This window comes from Anarhichas minor, unplaced genomic scaffold, assembly GCF_050575085.1.
Source record: "Anarhichas minor isolate MPS153535 unplaced genomic scaffold, ASM5057508v1 ptg000024l, whole genome shotgun sequence".
Taxonomy (NCBI): Eukaryota; Metazoa; Chordata; class Actinopteri; order Perciformes; family Anarhichadidae; genus Anarhichas; species Anarhichas minor.
This window is the reverse complement of record NW_027466470.1, coordinates 2,863,824-2,889,763: the sequence shown is the minus strand read 5'-3', so window position 1 is coordinate 2,889,763 and position 25,940 is coordinate 2,863,824. Positions and strand designations below refer to the sequence as shown.

At 44.1% G+C, this 25,940-nt stretch overlaps 1 protein-coding gene across 1 annotated transcript in view; it reads right to left on the bottom strand.

Annotated features, from left to right (window-relative positions):
• The window catches only part of pard3ab (par-3 family cell polarity regulator alpha, b), a 205,572-nt gene that overhangs the window by 54,879 nt on the left and 124,753 nt on the right, over positions 1 to 25,940 (bottom strand). Inside the window, exons 18-22 of the mRNA XM_076098178.1 lie at positions 24,520 to 24,671; positions 23,679 to 23,723; positions 16,193 to 16,423; positions 14,741 to 14,984; positions 6,325 to 6,453 (exon numbers count right to left, since the gene is read on the bottom strand). Of these exons, the coding sequence (XP_075954293.1) occupies positions 6,325 to 6,453; positions 14,741 to 14,984; positions 16,193 to 16,423; positions 23,679 to 23,723; positions 24,520 to 24,671 (801 nt within the window). The remainder of the gene's footprint in view (positions 1 to 6,324; positions 6,454 to 14,740; positions 14,985 to 16,192; positions 16,424 to 23,678; positions 23,724 to 24,519; positions 24,672 to 25,940) is intronic.

Genomic DNA, 25,940 nt, shown 5'->3' with positions numbered 1-25,940 from the left:
GTACCAAGCTGTATGAATCACAGGGAAGACCGCTCCGTGGGAGATTGAACCCGCCCCCCTTACTGGTTCCCACTTTGTCAGGTAAAACCTTTGTGCTGCTGAAGCCTCATGATTACACATGGCGGAGCTGAGCGACGCTGTAAATCTCAGCCGTCACGTTAACAAAACACCAGACGAGCCACCGCAACATTAAGACTGATTGTTTATTGTGTCTTTTTTAACTTTCCATTACAGAAGAGAGAGAGAGATGTGGAGCCTATTATTTACCCCCCCCCCACTGAATAATACCATAAACAATACATAATAGTCTGTCGCCCCCACAGCACCTCATATGAGGGAAGCACTTTGTATTCAGAGTGCTGCTAATGTATAGCTACCACGCTTTTCTCTTTCTGTCTCTCAAACACACACACACCTCTGATACCTTTGTGTCTCATACAGAACAACACAATCACACACACACAAACACAAACACACACACACACACACACACACACACACACACACACACACACACACACACACACACACACACACACACACACACACACACACACACACACACACACACACACACACACACACACACACACACACACACTCTCTCTTTAGGCCATTATCTTGTGAATAACTGGCAACCCCATTTGCTGCAGCAGGGGGACTACCTATCGCGCAGTCCCGTAATTACAGCCTTGCCAATTATCAGAGCTTTACAACTACCAATTATCGTACTGCTCTCTTTTCTCCAGGCCCCTTTTTAACGGCGGTGGGGAAGAGAATGGGACAGTCGTAGCGACGAGGTGGGGGGTGCAACTTGACTGAACGCTCAGCGGGCAAAAAAAATCTGAATCTAGGAAATGTGCATGCTGTGCATAATGAAACAATAAGTCTAACGAGGGGGGGGGGGGGGGGGCGCTCCCCATCGGAGGTAAAAAATGTGCATTTAAAACAGAAAAGTTAACTACTAAAAACGAGGCTGCTAATGAACTTGATGGTTTTATCAGCTCCCGACTGAACTTGACAGGGGTAACAATCTTTTTAGCACAATGTGCACTTATTCCAACAACTGAACCCATGTCGAAGGAAAGCTTGTGGACCTGCATGCTGTGTCTGTATTAGTTGTGGACTCAGCAATTATCGAACAGCGCCGAAGGAAACCAGGCCCTTGAGGGATCTATCTTTAAACAGGAAAAACAGTGATTTCCACCAGAGAGAGAAGCAGCAGCAGCAGAAGTGGGAGCAGCTACTGATTGTATACACAAGTGCAGTGGCTGATAAGATAAGGCCAGACATACCAATCCAGCGCCTGGCCCCCTCCCAAAACCAGGCCCTGGAATGGGTCAATGGGGCCAGATTCTGAGAGAGGAAGGATGCAGCTTTGAACCAGTTGTGGTGTGTGAGAAAAGACGCATATCTCCATTCTTAAGAGCTGGAGTGTTGAAGACAGACGGCTGCCTACATTAGTGGGGTCAAAACAGGTCTGAGATGTGTACGTGTGAAGGGCCATTCCATTAACCTGTTGATTATATTTTCGATATTTTGCAGAAAATAGTGAAAGAAAACAGCTATCAAAACTTCCCAGAGCCCAGGGTAACGTCTTCGAATTGTTCAACCAACAGTTTGAATCGGGCACATCCTGCATTTCCCCTCTGGGATCAGTGAAGGTTGATGTTAACTACAAGCAGCAAATCCTCACATTTGAGACGCTGCTACAGCATTTTTGCTTAATGAACAAAACCAAGAAAAACCTTAAAGTTTTAGTTAGTATATCTTTACATTAAATAGTTTGAAGTCTCAAACACCCATCACGTTGCCATCCATCCTCAATCTGCCTCTGCAGCGTACTCTTCTTCTCTGCTGTCCCAAACTATCAGACTTTCTACCTAAACACTATTCAACACTAGCCTCTACGTTTGTCATGCACGAGCAGACTGCTGCAACAGTAAATAACCAGCTGTGATAGCGATCATTGGAAGCTGTGTACTTAGTCATATTTTAGGGGGAAGAAATGTAAGATGATTAATTTGAGAAGCTGAGGTTAGGTATGGAAGGTGGAGAGTTATTTGATGCTGCTCGAGTGGTTCATTGATGTTTGTAGGGCTTCTTTGGCGGTACTGGGCCACCACTGGGGCAACTGGTGTGAGTCAAGGCCGACTACAGCTGGAGTCCTTTAAGACTCCATCTATGTCAACATGACAGGCACTTAAAAAGCAATGTTGCTAAAAATGTGCAATTGTACAAACACAATTACGTTGATTAAAATGGGGACAGGAAGGATAACCACACTTGGCCTCATCATTGCCCTTTCGGTCCCAAAATATTTACGCAAGGAAAAGCCTGCTTTCTTTCCAACGGCTGACCTCGATGAGAGATGAGAATACTCTCAGCGTGGAGGATTCGAGGGCAGTAGGAAAGGAGTCTAAGGACAAAAAGAGAGCGTAGCAGAGAGAGAGAGAGAGAGAGAGAGAGAGAGAGAGAGAGAGAGAGAGAGAGAGAGAGAGAGAGAGAGAGAGAGAGAGAGAGAGAGAGACAGCAGATAAAAGGTATAGAAATGGCAGGATGGGACATTATGGGGGAAGAAATGTGTTTGACGAGTGACCTTTCTACCACATCAAGCCAGAACAATGGTCCATTATGTGCCATTGTAACCACTGTGTAATAAACCTTCCTCTTAGCGGTAGTGCTGACACAAGTGATAGACCCCGGTGAAAGGCAGGAAGTACATGAAAGTAGAAGGTCCAGCGGGATAAGACGGCTGCTGAAAGCCCTCTTGGAATGATTACACTGGACATGTGAATCTTAATGTTTTATGACAAGGAGCCTGAGCCGGCCCCGAGGGACACGCAAGACTTTAGAGGGCCCAGGACATTATAGTGCATACGTACATCTTGGCAATCTCTCACTTTTTATTATATTATATTTATATTTCACATTACAAAACTTGAGCCGATACTGTTAATATTGAGCTGGAAGTTCACTGGGAGAAAGGACGTGACGTACAGCACACTGTCTGCTCTATTCCACTTTTAACCTTTGGGCCATTTGACTCTTAAAACACAGACAGAAGTCATATAATGGGTGGGGGGGTTAATTCATTATTAGGGATACAAAAAAAAGGCAACACCATTTCACGACATTTACAGAAAAAAAGATGTAATCGGATTGCGGATACATTTGGTAAAAACAGGGATTACTAGCAGGTTTACAACTTTAAAACACATATTTCTTGTCTTAATTTGCATATTTGGAATTTAAATAATCCCAAAGTAACATAAAGTAATCAGATTACATTACTTCAATATTGTGACACTTAAATTTGGCTGCTGATTACATTTTTTAACAGGTATTTAGATTAGGATTACATTTTTTAAAGTAACCCTCCCAGCCCTGTTTTTGTCTCCAAGTGGCTGCTGCGTTAGTTAAATAAATGCAATGACACACGCCAGCTAGAGTACCTTGTAGGCTCAGCTGGAGTACCTTGTAGGCTCTGCTAGAGTACCTTGTAGGCTCTGCTAGGTTGCACCGTGCAAAGCACAGGGAAGTGTTTTAGATCTCTTTACTAGAGTGAAAATCATTTCCCATCAATGCTCATGTCTGGGTGTCCGTGACTGAATGATCTGAATCTATATTTTCAGGGATCTGTCAATCTGAGGTGCATCAGTATTGACCCCCCCCCCCCCCCCCCCCCCCACACACACACACACACACACACACCCCAGTGTGCTGTCTGAAACTGTCTGTCTAGATTTGTTGGTCTGGCTTGGGGTTGGGGTCCACTGGGACCCGAGACTTAAACCTGCGAGGAAATCCATGCATTTAGTCGATCACAGCTGGATTAAGCATGGCCTCTGGCAGCGGCCGATCGATGGGCGCTGTGCAGCGAAGGTGCCGAAGCTCCAGGCTGAGCGGCCCGGTGAAAGACGGCTAACTGGATCACTGTTTAACGTCGAAGCAGCCACAGTCTTCCGCATCCTGAGTGGGAATCTCCCCGTCAGTATCGGTGCATCTCAGCCAGTGGTTAAATACAAACGAGAGGCGCGCTTGTGCTTTTCACGTGCGTTGGGTGCGTCAAACACCCAACGCTGAACTAAATAATGAATGCATCGAACATACTGTCGGACAGTCCCAGGACAGCTCCCGCTCTGTGGAGGCTGATCTTTGTTCCTCATATACCTGTTTGCCTGATTTCCCTGAGCTCTCTCTTGCCCTGGGCAACACCGTTACACACTAACAAACAGAAGAACAAATAAACGCACAAAAACGCCCATTTCTTACCTCTTGCTGATAAATCTGAAGAAATACTGCGTTTACTTCCTCTTGTAATGAGAGGCAGCCCTATTGGTTACACACATCAGATCGGTACTATAATGCGTAGTGGCTCGAGAAGGCATTCAATCCATGTTTGTGGATAAATAGATTTTCATGTCAATAAACAGCCTAGATTTACTATAACAGTAAGAAAACATGGTTTTGGCAAACTTCTGCGGTATTTGAAGATTGATGAGCTCCACATCTTGTAGGAGACACAAAGAAAGAGAAACAAACCACAGAGCTAAAGACGCAGGTACGATGCACTGAGTCACATGAAGAAAAGGCTGCATCGTTATCTGGGTCACTCGCACTCTTGAAATACCATTATAAGTAATCCTGAATAGATTTCACTGTATTAATAACAGATAATAAATAATAGTAATAAATGTGTCGCGACTTCCGACATTTGAGGACAGGAAGTAACAGAGAAGCCACAGATGGGATTAACATACGAAAGGACCTTTTAACCAGAATGCAGTGCAACAACCACATCATCTGACGTGGCATTTGCGTTAACCTTATGCCAATTAAAAATAAAGACTTGCTATTATCATATTATTGGACTATCTGCTCTGCAGGCGTAAAGAGAGAATTACAAACCAAATTTTAATAACAAGCACCCCTACACCGAGAGCATGGGAATTAATTAGCTGGCAGGGCTGTAATAGCCTTGGCATTTATAAACCGCCACCCTAAAAACACTGGCACTGTGCCTGTCTGACATTTAGTTTGGAGAGAGAGAGAGAGAGAGAGAGAGAGAGAGAGAGAGAGAGAGAGAGAGAGAGAGAGAGAGAGAGAGAGAGAGAGAGAGAGAGAGAGAGAGAGAGAGAGTGTTTGGTTTTGGGCTCTCAAGCCATCTACTCACAATACAAATTGTGTATTTATTAAACATTAATGTACTGCTGTTGTAAACTGGGATTACTGCCTCACGGTTGTATCAGCAAACCAGTTAAGTTGTGATTAATATCCACGTCTGTGCAAAATGTCATCACTTCCATCATTTTAACCTGTTAGATATTTGTGGAAAATGTTAAGAATTAGCATATCAATTCCTGAGTTGTGGCTAAAAACATGTTTTGTGGGGTCGCAGTGATCTTTAACCACCAAAGTGTGATCAGAAAATGGGACCGAAGGACGGAAAATACATCAGCCGCTGCTATCGCTACTTCGTTTAATCTGTAAAATGTCAAAGAGGGAATTCCCAATTCCCCTTGTGTACTTCTGGTCAGGGACTGTTTTCACGGTTTTGGACTCGGCCCCTTGTTTCTAATTAAGGGAATTCTTATGCTACATGATGCACGATATTAGTGGGCTTCCAACATTGTGACAACAGCTGGGAGAAACACTTTGTTGTTTAACCGTGACAACGCTCCTGAGCACAAAACATGAAGAAATGTTTTGCTTCAGTTTGGTGAGGAAGAACCTGACTGGCCTGCACAGAGCCTCAACATCAAGCCAATGCAACACCTTTGGGATTACCTGATGCAAACCGAAAGCTAGGCATCATCACCCAACATCAGAGTGGGTCCTCTCTAATGCAACCTGTGAACAAGTCCCTCCTTCAGCTGATATTAGGAGGAAACAAATGAGACAGAGTGAACACAACCTAGATGTGTTGATCAAAGCAGGGAGCGGTGCGACAGGACCTACAAGCCTTTAGCCAAAATTACTTTAGCAGTCCACTAACTGAAGCGTTTTGACTTCAACGAGCAGATAGAAGGAAACCTGGAAGTGGGCCAGGAGAGGAGACGACCTGGAAGCTCTCATCTGGACATTCACTTTGTAACAATGATCAAGGCTGCTCAAAACACTGAGATCCCCGAGAGAAACGCAAGTATTACATTCATTTGGTTTAAAGAGCTGTGTGGACTTATGACAAATACCGTACTCCCCCCATTGATCCCACAATAACAAAGCACATGAGAGTCCAGACACAAGGGGACCTTTCTCCAGCGCAGCCCTGAGCAGGAAAAAAAAAGACTTTTAGCAGGTGCAACATCACGAAGACCTCACCTCTCCTGCTCCATCCTCATCTTCATCGTCTCCTCAACTGAAACCTGCGTCTCCTCCACCCTCCACTTGCTGGAGCCTTTACGGTCCAGCTTCTCTCCCGGCCGCTCGTCCTTACGGTGCTTCCCAAACCTGGAATACCAAAAAAGGTGGAATTAAGAGAATTACTAACTAATATAATAACACTGTATTATTTTCTCGTTTCTTAGTTTTGTCTGTCCATCATTCTTCCAGAGTCACTCGTGCTGATGCTTGAGCAGTTTCATTTCCTCAGAGGGTGAAGAAACGGATCAGTGAGTGGATGGGAAGTCAGGGTCACGAGACCATTTCAAGAAGATCTTTTAAATGATTTAAAACTGAGACATTAATCGACTTTCTGTGACTTACAACGAGCGTGCAGGTACGCTCGTACAACATGTACACAGTAACTCAAAATCAACTGAAAACAGTTACGACTCAACGGTCGATCAAGCCCTCAAATCAACCGTTAGAAAAGTACTTTTCACAGGTTCAAACCAAATTCCGCTGGTTTAAAGTTGGGGGGGGGGGGGGGGCGGCGGTAAATGAAGAAGGCGTCGACGCGCGGTAATTACATTCATAGGGAGGGAGTGACGCTTAACGAAACAGGAGCCATTGCAGAGATATTTCTGCTTGATTGACTCGGTATAAAGCCGCAGCCCGTCGGAGAAATGACTTTGGCACCGCGCTCGCTTCCACAATGAACCTCTGTGATTATTCACAGGGAAATTGGTCCGCAGAGAATATCTACTAGTTCTAAGGAGACTGTGCCGAGAGAAACCAGAGAGGTGTGTGTGTGCTAATGAAAGAGACAGAAGACAGTGAACAGGAGAGGAAAAAAAATGAACACGGGCAAGAGAAACTCAATGAATGAAACATTAAGACCGAGAGCTAAACTACGGCGAAGAATACAAAGGCAACCTCAAGAGGTGTGTGTGTGTGTGTGTGTGTGTGTGTGTGTGTGTGAGAAAGTGTGAAAGTGACTGAAGAAGGAGAGACAGAGTAAAGTGAAAAATAGAGAAAGATAAAACGAAAAACACAGAATCAAAGCAAACCAAAGAAGTGAAAATCCCAACAGTGAAACGTGAGTGTGTTTAGGAAATAAAGAACAAGAGTGTAAATTGTCCAAATATGAGAAAGAAAGAGAAAAAAAAAGACACAGATGTGTGAATGGAAAGCAATGTAGAAGAAAGGGAATAGAAAACAAGAGGAATAAAGTAAATCAATGAACGAAACACAAAGAAAGAACAAAACAAGCGAATGAATCTGCAGAAAAAACAACACTGAATGGGAATAAAGGTGAGAGGATGAAACTATATCTCAAAGGAATTAGTATAGTGATGTGAAAACAACAAAGAATGGGAACATTAAAAAGACAATAATGAAGAGAAAGTATTTAAAGAAATAATTAGTGTGTGTAAATCGAAGAAAAAATGACAAAAAATACATTCTTAATCTTCAACAACAGTGAGAGAAACAAACGAATAAGAAAAAGCAACACTTTTCCCACAGCTCTCCTTAACTAGTTTGTGGTGTTTATCATGTGGGAATTATGTGAACAGCTTCAAACCTTTAAAGTGATCAAATATTCCGGACTAACAAAGGGAACGGCTCAAATCCTCTGACTTGCAGCACACAGATGCTACCCAGCGGCTCAGCATCTGACAGACCTCGTAAAAAACATGCACGTCAGACATCAGATGACTACTGCTGAATCTGGCTCTCCATCATCACACGCGCTGGTGATTTGTCAAACTGGGGGAAATCGGTGTGAAGATTTTTATCCAATGAAATAAACCTTTTCATTGTTTAGAATAACTTTTGAAGAAGAGTTCTAGTAGCAGTTCTGTCTCAAATACAGGAAAAACATACTTAGAATTACAGCCTTGTGGTTGTATTCCTCTGCCAACCATTCAAGTTGCAGTTCACATCATCTCATCCTATTAGACGTTGGTGTGAAATTGTCATACATAGCATATGAATGTTTGAGTTCTAACCAAAGACATGTTCATGACAATGGGACGGACATCCGATCAAAGTGAACACCAAATTCGAATAAGTTCGTTCTTGAGTCCATGTGGACATTTGTGCCAGATGTGAATAAATCCTCTGATGGGGTATTGGATGGACAGACGGACAACCGGAAACGGTCACCAGCATGGAGGCATTAAAAAACACCAAAACCAATAGACAAACCACACAAAGAGACCAAAAGACAGACTACTCCGATCATTTGTTTACGCGTACCGTACATAATGGGTAGTCCCTAAATGCATCTGCTGTGACCCAAAAGGCATCTGTGACGTGTCCCAAGTTCCAAAAGACAAAGTGAGGAAAACCAAGAGACGAGAACGAGGAGGAGAAACCGCAGTGGAGACGGAGCGGGCTCGGAGACTATGGCCCATTACCTGATTAATTTAACTGCGGCTGCCTGAAATGCTCGGAGTGGCGGCTCGCCGTTAACGCTAAGAGCAGGAGTGATCTATCACGGCGAGAGACGGTTGACACTTTCTTTCTCCACACCACTAACTTTCATTAACGGCCTCTTAAAAGACGGCCGGGCTCTCCGTGTCACGCACACGCACACACACACACACACACACACACACACACACACACACACGCAAAGATTTATGACTGAAGGGGAAAACTTTGAGGAGGAGACCGAGTATTAACGACGACTCGGGGGCATTTAATAATCTTATATTCCAGGCACAGTTAGGCCCGCCTCGTCTCGTGAGACCGACGCCATCGATAAAGAGGCTTTGACGGGTTTTTTTGTGGTTTGAAAAGACAACTTCAAAATGTCAAGGCTTCAGCTAATTCTATTCAGCAGACCGGCGGTGTGTCACCGCTAATCCTTCCAACCGCACAAAAAAAAGTGAAAACACGTCTGGTGGTGTTGTGGGCAGGTTTGGGTGGCACATTGGATACGCAGCACCGCTGAAATGTCACGGGGCAGTCGGTAAATCAGAGTGGCCAATTCAGGATAAAGTCAAGAACTAATGTCACGAAAATATTAGTACAAGGCGTGAAAGCATCTAGGAAAATGTCAAAAATGATAATCCAGAAATGTTGGTCCTACCTCCATTCCCAACATGATAGACGAGGCTCAGTGTTACAAATTCATTGACGGGAAAAAGAGTATTTACTTCATTTGCCATCTTGCCATGTCATGTTATTGGCTGACAGAATCTCTAACATGAAAATCAATGGCCTTAGTTGTACTTTGTAATTCATTTGAATACAAAATGCTAACATGTTAGCGTGCTAATATGCTACTCTTTGTGAGTTAGCATGCTAAAAAGATGACGTGCTTCACATGGTGAACACTAGTGTTTTGACATGCTAATTGTTATATGTGTTAATGCTACCATAAGCATACTAATATGCTGACATTATGCTAACAGCTAAAGGTAGGGCTAACCTTAGTGACCAAGGCCATCTTACAATCAAGTCGGACAAAAGCGGCCACCATACTGTATTTTATGTTCGGTAACAACATAAGCTTCTTCTCTGGCTCCACCATCAGGCCAAGCTGTAGATTTATGCTCCACTAGTGGGATCTAAGAATAGCAATCATGTTGTGATCTAATGAGCATTGCAGCCTCATAGGGCCGCCAGTCGAGTCTTAATTTGTAGGCACAGCTGGGACTACAAGCAGCGTCCCAATGAACACAACATTATTAGCAGTTTGGTCACCGTGACTATGAGCATCTCTTCATGCTCTGCTCTGTTCTCTTGAACACAGCATGATGTCTGAATGTCCCACCATCCATGACAAACCTCGACTAAAATAAATAGAATTACTGTGAATTACATGAGATCACAGGGAATATCTGATCAGTTCATCCCGGAGTCCAGGTGGACGTTTGGGCCAACTTTGAAGAAATTCCCTTCAGGCATTCCCGGAATATTAGAAAAAACGGAGCGGACGGACAGCCCGAAAATATAATAGCTGGGGTCACGGCTGTCCCCGGGCGCGGAGGCATGAAAAAAAACTAAAAAAACAAGTGCGAGTTTCTGAGAAATCCCATCGGCAGACTGCTAGAATGGTCAAAAAGCGGCCTCACAGTTCTTCCTCGGCGACAGATCATGAAGCTTGTCACAGCGGGAGTCTTTTCTATGTTCAGGCTTGTTCACTTGTTCATGACCAGAACGCACAAAAACACACGAAAAAAACACACTATAACCACTGCAAAAATTAGTGCAGCCCTCGAATTTCTGGGCAACGACCGTCTTTGCCGATGCCAAGCTAACAGACTGGGAGAGAGAGGGAGGGAGAGAAAGCGGGAGAGAGAGGGAGAGATGGATACGGAGTTGGCAGGCTGCTCTGTTGGCAGTGGTTGATGGTAATGAGGCTTTGATTGGGACTGAGTGTGAGGCCTTCGAGACATGAGAGGGTCAGGCAGTGGCAGCTCTGTTGATCACACACACACACACTCACGCACACACACACACACACTCTTATGACTTCTACAGGCCTCCCACTCCTGATCCACCCCTCCTACACGCAAACACACATTGTACACAAGTACAAGCTCCCTGACACTGTCGCACCGCTCACTCATTCGCACACACACTCGCTCAAACACATGACACTCGTTTGGGAGCTCTTGGCGTTCTGAAAAGCCACTCGGGGGGGGAACTAACTTGCTCACATCACAGTCGCTAGCGCGATAGGGCTTTCATGCGCTTTAAAGAATTTTAAAAAAAAACAGAGAGGCTGCTCTCGACTCATCCCCCCCTCTGTGGTTTGGGCCGACACACACATTTGCATTCTGTTTCATCGTGACACGTCGACACCAGCACCAAGTGAAACATGCAAATTGTGATAAACTTCTTTTTTTTTTGTGTTCCTCTTCGGTAACATATTTGCTGCCGAGTGCTCACTGCTGAGGTGTTTGCTCAGCCATAGCTCCCACATATCACCTGTCAATCAAACCACGTGGGCGTCACAAAGACGCGTTTGTCTTCGGAGGCTCAGTTCATTCTGTTTTGAGCTTCTGAATGTGGTGCTCGGGGGTCTGTAGTCAAGATCAACTTAATCTAGTCCAAGTCAAGTCCGAGACCAGGTCCAGTCGAGACCGAGTCAAGACCGAGTCCTGAGCAGATCGAGTCCAGTTCATCACCATAATAGGCAGTGGAGTCTTTCAAATGTTCATATCGTGACCCCTCAAAAATATGTTTTGTGCAGAATAACATTGTTACAATGCCATCAATCACAAATAAGATTAAAACCGGAGTTAAAATTCTTTGATAATTTACTTTACAAAAATCGGAAGACAATTGAATCTATATATCCAACATTGTGCCCACAAGTGTTCCCAGTGTTGGAAATGTACGTGCTTCATACATTGAACTATTTACATTTTTACAACCTCTACTTACAGCCTCTCCTCTCCTCAGTGACGGTCGTTACAGCTTCTGGCTCGGATGGACGGTGTAGTTTTGGCAATTGTTTAAAGTAGATATGCTTTTCAATCTCGCCGGCGGGTTTTGACGTCAAACTAATCAACGCTTAGAATTTAGGTTTAAGCTAAAACAATCATTCCAATAAGGTAATCGAAGTCTGCATGCCGGAGGAGTTCTCTGCGTAAAGTCTACATTAAATCACTCAAAGTTAGTGAAGCTTTCATAAACTCGGATGAATCGCCAGCGTTCTGTGTCGACACTGAAATAACACCTTTGTGGGTTCTTCCTGTTAGCTGAGTGTGTGATATGAACTCGACGTACAGATGGGTTGAATACATCTCGCATCATTATTTTCGGAGCGCGCGGCTGTCTCTGCCAGTAAACACTGGGCGCCGATCACACGGGCAGTCAGACGGAGATTTAATGGAGCAGATCTGATGCGGCCAATATTGAGCCAATCAGAGCGCCATAACGCTGATGTTCCGCCGATGGGCGCCGATCGTTATCATCTGGGGGGAGAACTGGATTTCAGTGTTTGTGAGTGTGTGGGAGGACAGAAGATTACTGCGGTGTGGGACCAACTCATGAGCGTGGATCTGTGTATAAACTGAGGGGCCTATATGAGGCCTATATGAGGTGCTGTGTGTGGATTTATGATTTCAAATATATTTCTGTGTGTGTGTGCAGTTGGAGCACTTCATGTGTTCCCTACTAATTATTCCAGCGTGTGTATGAGTGTGAGCTATGCCTGCATGTACGAGTTTGCAGTATTTGTGCATCCCACTGATTACTCCATCGTGTGTGTGTGTGTGTGTGTGTGTGTGTAGCCATGACTGCCCTCTATGAGTCTCTCTGCTCCCCTAAAAGTAAGCTGGTGTCATTTGAAGCGATCCCACCTGTTTGACACAGAGCTCTGCTGACTTCACGGAGTCCCCCGAGGGACAAACCGCTCAATTTGAGCTCCTGACAGCCCCCCCCCCCCCCCCCCCACTGCGCCCATTCACAAACAATGTCCTTCGTTTACCCTTCATTCTCCACGTTTAGCACATAAATGCAGGTTTTCTGACGTCACAAACACCGAAACGCTGCAAAACAGGATTAGTAAAACAGTAGAGAGCATTTCTATTGTAACCTTTCTCACTAAAGACAAAATCCAGATGCTGGTGGTTGTTAGTGGGCTTTACTGTCCTATTTTACTACACATCTATCTTAAAATATGCATTCAAAGTGTTAACAGGATATGTATTTACAGTACGGGCCTAAGTATGCCATCCAAATACAGTAAATTCACATTTTAGAGGTGGAATATTTCTAGTTATTAGTGATTCTGAATGTTTTTTTTAGCTAATGGTCCGTTAGATTGCTGCTCAGACGGCCTCCTTGATTCAGGTGTTCGCCTGTTTATCAAACTGCTGCTTTTAAAAGGCTAAATGGAAACAAATATGGATTGAAGCGGAATGTTCATTAGATAAAAATATGCTGTGAATTTTGGAACTGATTGCATCTATCTTTTTTAAAAACGTGTTGGACTGAAATGATGACAGAGAGTGCCGCGTTGCTCCCTGTGTGTGTGTGTTTGAGAGGAGGGAGGGGCTTCCAACTATGATCTCACTCGCTTTCTGGAGCTTCCAGTCGTCGACGAAGATATTTCTGTCTGCTGATGAAGTCTGTGACATGGAGCTGAAAGACCCACATAGAGCTAGTGGGCCTTGAGTTGAGAATATTTTATTAAATTGCTATTTCCAGAGTCCAGAATAAAACTCGTACGCTCTAATGGGACATTAAATAAATTTAATCCACATGCATTTTGACATTTCACTGTTGGAAGCCAACTCCAGCTCACTTAATCGATCTCTCTTTGCCTTACGAGGTTATTATTTATCATCAGTCTCCAAACTGTAGCTCCCTTTTCTCCATCTTTTCTCTCTCTCTCTCCATCTCTGTGGACCTCATTACCTTCCTCACTCAGAGAAGAGTCACTGTTTTCTCTTCCCTGTCACCGGCCACTTTGGCTAATATGATATACGGATATATTACTGGCTGGCCCCAGAGGCCTCCCAACCAATCAGAAGGAGGGAGGACAGACCAAATGACCTAGACACCAAAGGTAATGGGCATAGAGAAAGGGGAGGAAATGTATAGACTTTACACTAATGGGACGTGTCTGTAGAGACAATTTCTGTCCGTTTAGCTAGAAGGGATTGTTTGGCAGGTCAAATCTTACAGGCTGCAGAGACAGAATTAATAACGGGAAAATAAACCACAAAGGTCAAGTTGTCTGGAGGCTAATTAGCGTTTCCTCTCCAGCTCAGGCCGGTCCCGTTCGTCTGTGTCACTCACAGAATAAATCATGAGCCTCTTTAGGAACATCCAAGCCTTCCAAAAAGTGTGGTTGAATGTTTTACCTGTTTAAAGAATATTACAGGTTGTCCATGTGTAAACAGACGTACCCAGCCGGTAGTTTAAGGGCCGTTTTGTTTCACACAGAACTCACTCAATAAGGATGCATCAGCTGTTTGCAGTAGATATTGATCAGTGTGTCTTACAGATGCACTGATATCGAACGCATCTCAGCCCTCGCATGATCGCGGATTCAGTACACAGAGTGTAGTTGAGGAAAGGTGTGTGACGACTTGCAACGGGTAGATAACAATACAGTAAAAGTGATCAATGAAAACACAACGTACTTACAATAAGAAGAAAAGCTCTGGGCGAACTGTGTACGTACTTATTAGAGTACGTTCTTACGCAGCTGCAGAGGAGACTTGCTGTTAGGTCTCCTACACAACTTGTATTATCCATTCGTGTACATTTCAAATGCCTAGATACAATTTCGACATCAAACATAAAGAAATACCTTCAAGAATGTAATTAAACTGATTTGCAAACACGTCTGTGAGGGCTTTCCTTGCTCGCCGCTCTGTCTACGCACTCTGGCACGGGCTGGTTTGGTGAAAAACAGAGTTATTCCTAAACGTCCTCTTACCTGAACATGTCCCCGAGTCCTTTCAGCATGCCCTTCTTGGCTTTCCCCTTGTCTTTCTCCTTCCCTCCCTCCTGCTTCTTCTTCTCCTTCCCTCCCTTGTCTTTGTCTTTCTTCTTCTCCTCTTTGGTGCGATTGGTGCCGTTGACCAGCGGTTTCTCGGTGGTGCCGGACAGCGGGGTCTGGTCGGCCACCGTGGACACGGAGTCTCTCCCAGATCGGGAACTCTCCTCTGTGTCCTCCTCCACTGGAGACACGGAAGGACATACAAGGTGGGGACACAGAGAGAAGCATGGAGGAGAATTAAGAACATGCTCTTTTTAACCAACGAAGAAGTCTTTTTAATTAGAGCTGAAACATATATGAAAATCCATAAGCCTAATAAAAGAAAATCTATAAGTCTCATAAATGTGCAAAAAGGCACTTTTAATAATTGCATATCACGGATAGTAATCTTTAGAAACCATTACACACCATCTGATAAAATGAGGGAAATTACTATTTGATGGTATTAGAGCATATTACTCCAACAAAATATGAGATTAACGTCAGAACGGAGACGTCAGATTATTCAGGCTATAAAAAGGATATTAATGATTATAGAATCACACTCTGAAAATAGTTTCTTTTGTGGTATGAAAGATAGAAAATTCTTATTTAATTCTATGAGGATAAGACATTTGAATAGTAAATAGGAAGAAAGCTGCCTGTGTGTGAAAAGGTTCCAGTCATTGGGTGTTTTGTGATCTTATATGTACACTGATACATAATTACAACCCGTCCCTGGGACAGAGTTCACGGCCGTACGCGTCACGCTTGGAGATTATGCATTTTGTATCGTGGTACCAATGGAAATAATTCTGTTGATAAACTTTCCATATTGCGTCCGTCTCATTTACAAGTAGAATTCAATCAATCTAATCTGAATTGAACCTTAATAGGAAGCATTAATCAGATACAGTGACTTAGAATATATTGTTTGGTGATGATGGAAGCAGACAGCTTTCCAGACGAGACGCTAGTCTATCTCCGAACTCGTCCTCTCATTAACGGAGTGCATCTTGACATGTAATACAGTGGAGTGGATAGTTACATCTTGAGTCAGCAGTATGCCATTGCCACAAGCTGTGAAACAACCACATGCCAGATATTGAGCATTAGTCAGAATGCAGTCACTCCCATGCACGAGTATGGAAGCCACATCCAGGTTTTAGTCGCCGAAACGGTGCGTTAGTGACCCCAATGCCATTGTACAGTTTCATATCTCAGACATGTTACGGAAGGCAAAGAGTGACTGAGTTGAAGTTCCTTGCTAAAAGACTCTGACAGGACTCCCAGGTGATGGATATGGACACGACCGATTCAGCCGTCGTGGGATCAAACCTGTGCTTTTTCAGAAACAGGACAGTCTCGTTAACTGTTGGCCGATATGCAAATGGTGGGTGGACATCTTACGTGTCTCCATGCCCTCGTCGTCTTCTTCCGTCGCAACTGGTCGGTCGTAGGATTTGTCGATGGCCGCCCTGAAGCTCTCGTTGCAGCCCCGCCCCCTGATGATGCGAGGGCGTGGCCTGTGGAAGGGGTGGTCCCCGTTGAGGGTTACCTCTGCAACAGCCGTCTGGAGGCTCTCGAGCGAGCTGGACTTCTTCAAGCCTAGCGATGGTCCCACGTCCTTTGTGGAAGAACCTGATGGGAAGATACAGAGGTATGTGCTGGTGAATAAGCCAAGTCGCCATCGAGACCTTATTTTAATACAGTAATATTAATACTGTAGTGTCCAATATAATATAAATTATAGTTAAAGTTTGTCTAAAATCTGCCGTGTCATTTATTTTTTTATCAGTTTACTAATATTATTATAACAGAAAGCAGATAGAATCCTACTATCTGGATAAACTTCTGATATTCAATGTTTACATAACCTTCATAACTTCTTTTAGTGCAGCAATAAATAACACAATCAGTCCAGAATCAATACGTGACTTTGGCTGCGTTAGAATGTTCTCAAGGATGACGGAGTGCGAGAGAGGCAACATGATCATGAGAGTAATGTTACAATATGACTGAAGAGGATGATTTAAGAGGGTGGATTGAGAGGATGAGAGACTTTATTCAGCGTAAAAAACAAAGTCAGCAGTGGGACACATATTTCACAACAAGCCGCATCCTGCCAATCCCGAATGACCAGCAACTAAAGCTGTCCAAGTATGAGCTCAGAGTATTCACGGTGGAGTAATTTTAGTGCACTTTTGCTTTTGTGGTGCATTGTGGGAGCTCACAATGAGCCTCAAGGTGAACGTCCACTGAAAGCGTCATTCAACGAGGGACTACATCATTCTCGGGCTGCATTCTCTAACTCTTCCGTTTGTACCTCATTATTGACGACCTGCTCCATTCTGCAGGAAAGTTACTTAAATGCTGCAACACTGTTTCAGAGACGTCGTTTCTCTTTCTTCACACAGTATGATGCAGAGGAAGAGGACAAACTAAAAAGCACTCACAAAGGTTGATTCCATATTCCCATGACTTGCAAGTGATCAGATCAAATCTGTAGGCCAATTAAGTAGCAACTTTCCAACACTGAAGCATGAGAAATACAGGTCCACCATTGGAGAAGGGTCTCACAAGCTACAGGACACACCCACTTTAATACGTACGTGGACAACCTCTGGGTTTAATGTACCAAACCATCATGGTTCTTCTAAACCAAACCAAGTGGTTTTGGTGCCTAAACAGAACCACACAGGTCTGATGCCCACACCTAACCGAACTGTGACCGTCTCCAGGGCGCATCATGCTGCAGTCATGTCCTGTGGAGCTGTGACTGAGAAGCATCTGTAGAAATATGTTGGAATCACATTTCAAACCAGCTCAAAATGCTGCAATGACGTTTTTTTTTGCTGTTCAGATTTTCTAAAATCAATCTTGATACAATCTGGACATGTCAACAGATGTATTTGGGCCGTCAGTCTGAACCGAGCATTAGTGTAGTGAAGCACACCTGGTCTACCTGAACATGCTTAGACCTCCGAGGACCAATAAGCCACTCTGACAACATCACACCATATTTAAACCAAGAAGCAGGCTGATCGATTGTGTGTGTGGAACATTCCTCCTGACTGACTACAAAATCAATTACAAGACGTGGCTCTGAATGAAAATAACCATCAGCAAAATAGGAGAAACATGACAGTTTAATTAAACGAAGACTATTTGTACAGTGGTGCTGACATAATTTCTGTTCCCATATGGCTCCTTTCACAGGCTGACAACGTGTACGGTGGCAAATAAATGTGAAGAGACGAGGTGAGGAGGTTTGAAGGTAAACGGAAGAGTCACAATCTCTTGGGTGGTGTCACTTTAGAGCCACTGTAGCAGAAGGCTGCAGAATACACATGGCCTGATAGATTAACATGACGGGCCATGAGGGAGGTCGAGGGAACGAGAGAGAGAGAGAGAGAGAGAGAGAAGGAGTGAGGAAAGAGGAGAACAAGAAGAGAAAGGAGGGATGAGAGGACAGAACAATAAACGTCAAAGACAGAAACATCTACTGTTTGAGTAACTTTTATTTGCTCAGCAATTTGTGTGCCCTTCATGAAAAAAGAACTCTATATTGGTGACCCGTTTATGTAGATTTGTGTCTTCAGCCGGGGCAAAGGGCCTCGGGGACCTATTTTAGTCACGTTATGTTGCTGTATTTACAGTGTTTTGGGTGATTTCAATTATCATTCTAAGCCTAATGTACTAGGTTGTCTTGAAACAAAGCAAAACGTTCAATTAGGGCAAAAATATATTGAAATTTATTCAAATGACCTGCCAGTGCTGTAGAATAACTTTAAACAGCATGTCTGGAAGCGAGCTTGAATAAAAAAACAACTGCCGAGCTTCTTGTTTACAGCGAGACCGGCCGAAAAAAAGAATAAAGACGGAGGAAAGAAATAGAAATGGAAAGTTGAATAAATGCAGAGTGAAGAAGCGAGTGGGCTGGCGGCCGCCCATTCATTCTCATCAGCCCGTCCTGTTGCCTTAACGTCTCACTGAGAGGCTTCTCACGCCGCACACACACTTTAGTTAAAGGCTTTGCTCGGCGCCATTCACTAAAGTCACACTTCAGTGCAGTCTTTAAAAAATAAAAGATTGTTTACACTGTGTTGGAGATCTGACAAATGGCATTTAGTCACAAACATGACAAACTTATTGTCTTTTTGGGAGACTTTCCAATAACCTGCTGATGAAATATTGTTCTGGTCTCGGCCTACCTGGACACAGAGAGAGTGTGCTTAGGGAATTTGGAATACAATAAAAAAGAAACCACTAAATTGTTCTGGGAACACAGCTCACATACAGCGTGTGACAGAAATTAAATGACAAACAAAAAGAGCTAAATGGATTATTTCTAATCTGGCAACCAGTCAGTCCGTTTTGAGTAATCTGTCAGTGTGTTTGGACAGAGTGACACTCCTACTCGTGTGCAGATAAACATGATCCCAACAAGTTAAGCAGCGACAGGCTTACAACAAATACAGAGCGATCACGTTGCAGCTGGAACAATGAGAGGTCACAATGGTGTTGACATTTGACAAAGCTCCAGGTAGCCCTGCGCCACCACGATTAACTTCTCCTCCAGATGTTTACCGGGGACCGATATTCACGGGAGAAAGACAATATATCTGACAGCTGTAATTGGTTGTTCGTCGTCACATGACATGCGTTGCAGCGTCCAAAAAGTTAAACAAAAGAGGGTCGCTCTCGCTTTTGAGCGTGCCTTCTGTTCGTCACATTTGCAATAATGGATTTTGGGGGGAGCAGAAAACGCGACATGTGAACGGCCCCCCGAAGGACCACTCCCCATCTACCGAGCATCACTAGTCCACAACACGACAAAACCTGCATCCTGTTTCAGAAATACAGAATTAGTAACTCCAGGAAATATTTCCTACGTCCCAAAACGGACTCAAAAAACAGTTTGACAACGTCCGCATGAAGTTCTGGACACTGCCAACAGTCCTGCATTGTCCTCCATCACTGAAGTGTCCTTGTTAAACATGTGGCAGTGGCCTGTGTCAATACACGTCTCAGCCAATCACAGCTCAGATATAGGATGAGGGCTACTATATCTCTCAGAGCTGTCACAGTCTTTGGTTTCAGCAGGATGGTTGTGTTTAGGCTTTGGGAAATGGACCATGGATCACTTGTATTTACTGAGGGAGCAGGGAGTTTTTAAAAATGTTGGTAAAGTGACACTAGGGGCCCACAAAGTGAAACTAAACCGTGGGCACTTAAAAAAACCAGGGTGAAATCTATTAGCCCACAACATGAGACGAATTGAATGGATATTAGATTCCAAATTCTCATAATGTTCACACTAGATACCCACCGTACATCATTTCAATCAGTTTCTGTCAGTGTAATGAGATCACTTCTGAATTTCAATGTGAAAGCAGAATACAGATTAAACAACAGTCCCTAAATAAAGCACATTCTTTAAAGCTACCACGAGGAACTTTCATTTTGGCGCCTCCTGTGGACAAAAGTGTTTCAGAGCACCAGAGTCCCTCTAGAAAACGTCTGACAGTCTGCCTCTCTGCCATAGTTTGTGCAACACTTGCTGAATTGTTAACTTTTCCTAGTTGTCGCATTATGCAACCGTACGGCTGACTCATCTGTTGCCACCATTTGGCAGATACACCTTAGAAATATATGCAACATACAATCTCCTCCTTGCCGACTCACGATATCAGAACATGACAGAGAGTTGGAAACATTCCCCTCTCCATCTCACGGCCGCCTACACACACGGTTAAAAAAATGTTTTAAAAGAAGTATTGAAATACTAATCGAAATATCCATTTGAGCTTTTCCACGAGACCTCCTTCGATCCGCTCGCCGCACTTTGTCTCCGTGTTTCCGTCCTCGCACTTTATTATTGAGTGAGAGTTCATGAGACGGCCTCCATCTTGCACTCTAAAACCTCTCATCTCTCTTCTTCCCTACACGTCCTCCCTTCAGCGGGAGCCGTCCTATTGTCCAGGTCGCCGATATCAGAGGCAGGCCTTCCGTTCACTCGATGCGACAGTGAAAACACACGAGGCCTGACAATGACGGATGGCTCGCTGTCAGCTCGCAGCCTTAACCAAGGACAGAGTGCTTTCTCCGCCGCCCCTCTTCCGTGCACACAACAATTAGTGCTACAGCCGAGGCAAAGAAGGGGAGAAAATCAAATCTGTAGTCACCCGACTGCTTTCACGAGCATGTTCGGCAGCGACCTCAAACTGTGGCGAGGACTGCGAGTCTTCTCTCTGCAGTCTGACTAATTTGTCTTGTCAAAGAGCGAGCAAAACACAGAACTCTCCACAAAGGCATGAAATGGTAGAGCGGCGGATAAACCTTCTGAAACATACATCTGCAACTTAGTCACTGGATTCGTATTTGCAGATCCATGTGCGCAATTTCATGCCTGTTGTCGTTGCTCCTGTTCACTGTGTGTCACATCCTGCAGCAGCTATGAATCAATACAAAGCCATGGAAACAGGTCCTCTTACTCTGGCTCACCTCTGCAGACACAAGTGTTCCTAACATGAATAAACAGCGATCCTGTTTATGTCTTATCGTACAAAGAGTGAAGGCAGAAAGCACGAAGATCTGGGATGATGTGAAGGACCTGGGACAGAGGGGGTTTCTAAATGCTTACATGTTTCTCCGATGGTCTAAGACAATATATAAAATATCAGGAAACATAAACTCTCTTAGAAATCTGAAAACTCGAGTGCTAAAAGTCAAATGAGTATAAAGTGTTGAGCTGCTGCATAGACAATGAATTGGGAAATATGTTAAAGACGACACTTCTGAGGATATGGGTAAACTGAGGACACTACAATAGAATCATTTGGGTATAACAAAGGAAAACAGAATGCATTGTGTGCAGAGCAGCTGCAGACTGTATTTGACATCCAAAGTTTTAGACCTCTCAAGGTTTCTGACTTTGAAAGAGAGAAGCTCATGTTCACCAATATTGATTGAACTTTCCGAGGCCATAGAAATACATAACAGAATTCAGATTGTGTTCCCGTTTAAGTGACTGTGATGTTTGACAGACTGTGATGGAGAACAGCTAAATCCTCTGCTTCCTACGTCTATATGTCAACAGATTATATGAAACTTTGTGGATCTTTGATGAGTTAGAAAAGGATTAACGAGATAAAATGGAAGACCGTTTTTCAGACCATCTCAACGGCAGTTATTCACAAAAATGCAACACTCGGCACTCGACAAAGAAGCAATATTTGTTGTGCATCTCCACATACTGAATATTCTCAGTTAGTCTGTGATATTGCAAAATTGAAGACTGGGTTGTATTTGTAATTTCTCCAAATTCTGTAAGTGTGCTTTATAATATTTAAGTATCTGCTTCCGTTTTAATTTGCTGTCAAAGCTGTTTGCTGTTAATGCAAACTCAGCGCTCTCTATATTTACCAGTTTTCTAGGAAACGTTTATTTCCACAGCAGCGCGGCAACATGTTGCTGCCTCACTCTACTCTGCTGCACTTTGTTTCTCCTTCTGTTCTCATGCACTAATTAACTCAAGTTGGTGCTACTTTGTCGTTCTTTTAAACATCGTTAAATGATCGTCAATGAAACTCTACACTTCCTGCAGAGATATTTCAAATTAAAGCCTTTCAGCAGCTCATGGGGCAAAATCGACCTCCTTTCCTCGTATGCTTTTAATTTGAAACATCTGCAGGTTCATTGAGAGCAGCTTACAGGGATAGTTTGGGTGTGTGGCAGTGGTTGCATGAGGTGCTTACCCACAGTCAGTGTATTATCTACAGTAGATGGCAGTTGGCATGCCCAGAGTTTAGAGAAACAGACCAACACGGGAGCAAAGCAGTGTCCTGCTGTGGACGGGGGCAGCAGCAAAATGTATTTTAAAAACCTAAAATAGAAACAACAGTTTAAGTCTACGCTATATTTAGAGTATTTTCACAGCTTCACCCTGCAGTCAGACACTGAAGCACTTATCAATACTCTCTTCAAAGCAACAAGACTCGCAGAACACGACAGTGCTGCTCTACCGCTGCCTCCATCGGTCCGTTTGTTCGTGTTGTTGTGTGACTTCGGTGTTTTAAAGGGTTCGTCTGGATTCAACAACACAAACAAACTAACCGATGGAGGCACCGGTAGAGCAGCAACTCCCGTGTTCTGCGAGGTAGAATTACTGTTTACGTCAAAAGGAGCCTGGTGGCTTTGAGGAGAGCAGAGGTCACGGCTTCACTTCCCGGTTAGAGAGTCAAAATATAGCGTGCATTTAAACTGATATTGATTTCTTTACTGTAGGTGAGCCCTTCTTTTTAGTGTCTGAAATATGTTTTGCTGCTGCCCCCCCCCCCCCCCTCCCCGTCCACAGCTGTACATCACCTTGCTCCCGTGCTGGTACTCCTGCCTGCTGCTGTAGGTGATACACTGACTATGTTCTCATACAACCCCACTTCAAAAAAATCAAAACCATCCCTTAAACATTGAATTTTAAAAAATTCAGCATCGGGAGAAAACAGAGCGCATGAAAGCAGTGTTTCTCAGAGCAGCAGAGCGGTGAGTTTGACTTTTTTTTGTTGTACTGATTGAATAAACTGTGGAAATGAACATTATACAGAATGTTCAATGAGAGCCATTACAGTGCAGGTAATTTCCCTCCTTTGCTGGATGAATTATGGTGTACGAGTCGGAATGAGCTCAATGTGATGGCATAATAAAATATCAAGTGGTATAACATCGTAAAACTGCAATACTCTCTGCATGAATCACATCTCCCTGGGGGCTTTTCCTTCAAAGTAACAGTCAAATACCACTTATGCCCCTCAGTCCCAGGTCTAAGATGCGCACCTTAAAGTGATGGTGATGGTGGCGAAGGTGAGTGTTCCGTTCTACCTGTTCAGTGCCTTACCTGCGTTGGTGTCGAGTCGAGGGGTGAGGTTAAGCTCGTCGGCTACTGTTAGAGGAAGGGCGAGGAAAGAAGGGAGGGGTACAAACATTTGGGGTTCAAGTTAGTGCAAAAATGACATTCCACATGCGGCATTCAGGTAGCGCTGCAAACATCACAAACTGCTTCATCTCAATTAGGATCGGACGCCATGCGAGACGAGGAGGTGGAGGTGGGGAGGAGGGGGGGGGTCTGAGGATAGCAATCAGACTTGTTGTGATATCAACACGGCACAGAGCGGCAATCTGGTCGGGAAGATTAGATGTGATTATGGAGAGTGCGAGCAGAGAGACTGTTGCCGGCCAAAGCAATCAGCGGCTGTTTCGGAGCCATCTCAAGGTGAATCAGCGCCGAGGAGTTCTTGACTTTGGCGGAAGATGCAGAGTCGGTTTCCATACAGAGGAAAGGGGGTGGAATACATTTAAATACAAGGGATGTGTTTGAAACACACGGGCATGCAGAGCGTTACAGAAAATCAGATTCAAAGGTTTTTACAAAGTAGCTGAAGTGCGTTAAGATTACTGGATAGAAATGTGTACACAAGCCTGAAGCGCTTCATTTTCTTAATGGAGATAACCCAACACATCTCATATTCTATGTTTGTTGGGGGGGGAAATAACATGTGATTACATTCTGAGCACCAAGAATATAAGTATTAACCTTGAACTGTATGAAAGAATTGACATGAGAAGAAAGAGGATAACAAACTGCGTCCCTGCTCTGGGACAACATGTCTCATCTTCCTGGAACTGACTGAACAGACCACGTTTACTGAAGGCACGGGGAGCCTTTTTGAAAGCTGTACCTAGATCCATGCTCTTGGACTTGCGCGTCTTGATGATCTCGAGCTGCGAGGCGTCTCCGAACTGCTTGGTGCGTTTCTCCGACATGCTCTGGCGCCCGAAGCCCTCCCTTTGGAACGTGCCGTCCGGATCGTTTTCGTCTGGATTCACGGAGCTGGATGGAGGGGTTGGAAGATGGTGACGGGGAGAGATGAGAGAAGATTGACGTTATTGTTCTGACACGGGGGAGAAATTGCATCACGCCATGGAAAGGGAGGACAAGAGGAGATGAATAGTAGAGATAACCGATGTTTTAAATAAAGAAATTCTACAGGAGGAAGAGAAAGAGAAAAGGAAAGACAGCAGTGGCATGGAGACAGAGTTGAATGAGGAGCAACAGTGAAAAGCTTCTTCAAGCGTATCATTGAACTGATACGCTTCAAAGAGAGAAGAAAATATAAGGTGAACAAGAGATGGAGGGAAATCTAGGAAAGAATTAGGAAAGCTGGAAAAGTGGAAAACAATAAAAGCAAGGGTTGGGGCGATGAGCGACGGAGGCAAAACAGAACAAAGTTGGAAGATGGGAAGACTGAAGGGGGAAAGAAATGAAAGAGAAAGAACGGATAGAAGTAGAAGCTCAGAGGATGTAAAACGTAAAATAACAGAGAAAACGAGAGCTTTAGATAGAAGAAGGTGAACCGGTGGCAGAGAAATAATGAGAGGCAGTGAAATGAAAAACCAAGGAGGAAGAAGCAAAAGTAAAGTGTTAGAGACACAAAGACAAGGCAGAGCGGGACAGATGAGAACAAGAGATACAACATGAGAAGAGAGTGAAGCCAAAGAGGAACAAAGTGACACGAAGAGATGAAAATGATGAAATTAAAAAGAGATGGTGGAAAGAGAGAAACTACCACACCCAAACGAAAATAAAGAGAAGACTCTTCATCTTCATCACTGACAAGAACAGAAATATGTACGCACTCTTTTCACTGTCTTAAGAATAAAACACATTCATCAGATGATCTGGTTCGTCGCAGCTCTACACTCTGCATTCACTTCCTAAATCTCCTGACGTTGACGTGCGCGCGCGCACACACACACACACACAGTGCACAACTCAGAACGAGTCCTCAGCAGCACTGTGACAGAACGGGAGTCCTTCACAGGCTGAGAGGCCGGCGGAGGAGAGGGCTGCCCCAGTGAGAGCTGCTCACAATCAGGGAGCAATCAAGGAAAGAACCCACACACACACACACACACACACACACACACACACACACACACACACACACACACACACACACACACACACACACACACACACACACACACACACACACACACACACACACCGGCAACGTCGGAGACTCACTGAGCTTGTTCACACGTGGAGCTGTGGGAAGGTGAATGTGCTATGCAGGGAATTCTAAGCTGGTTCGCTATT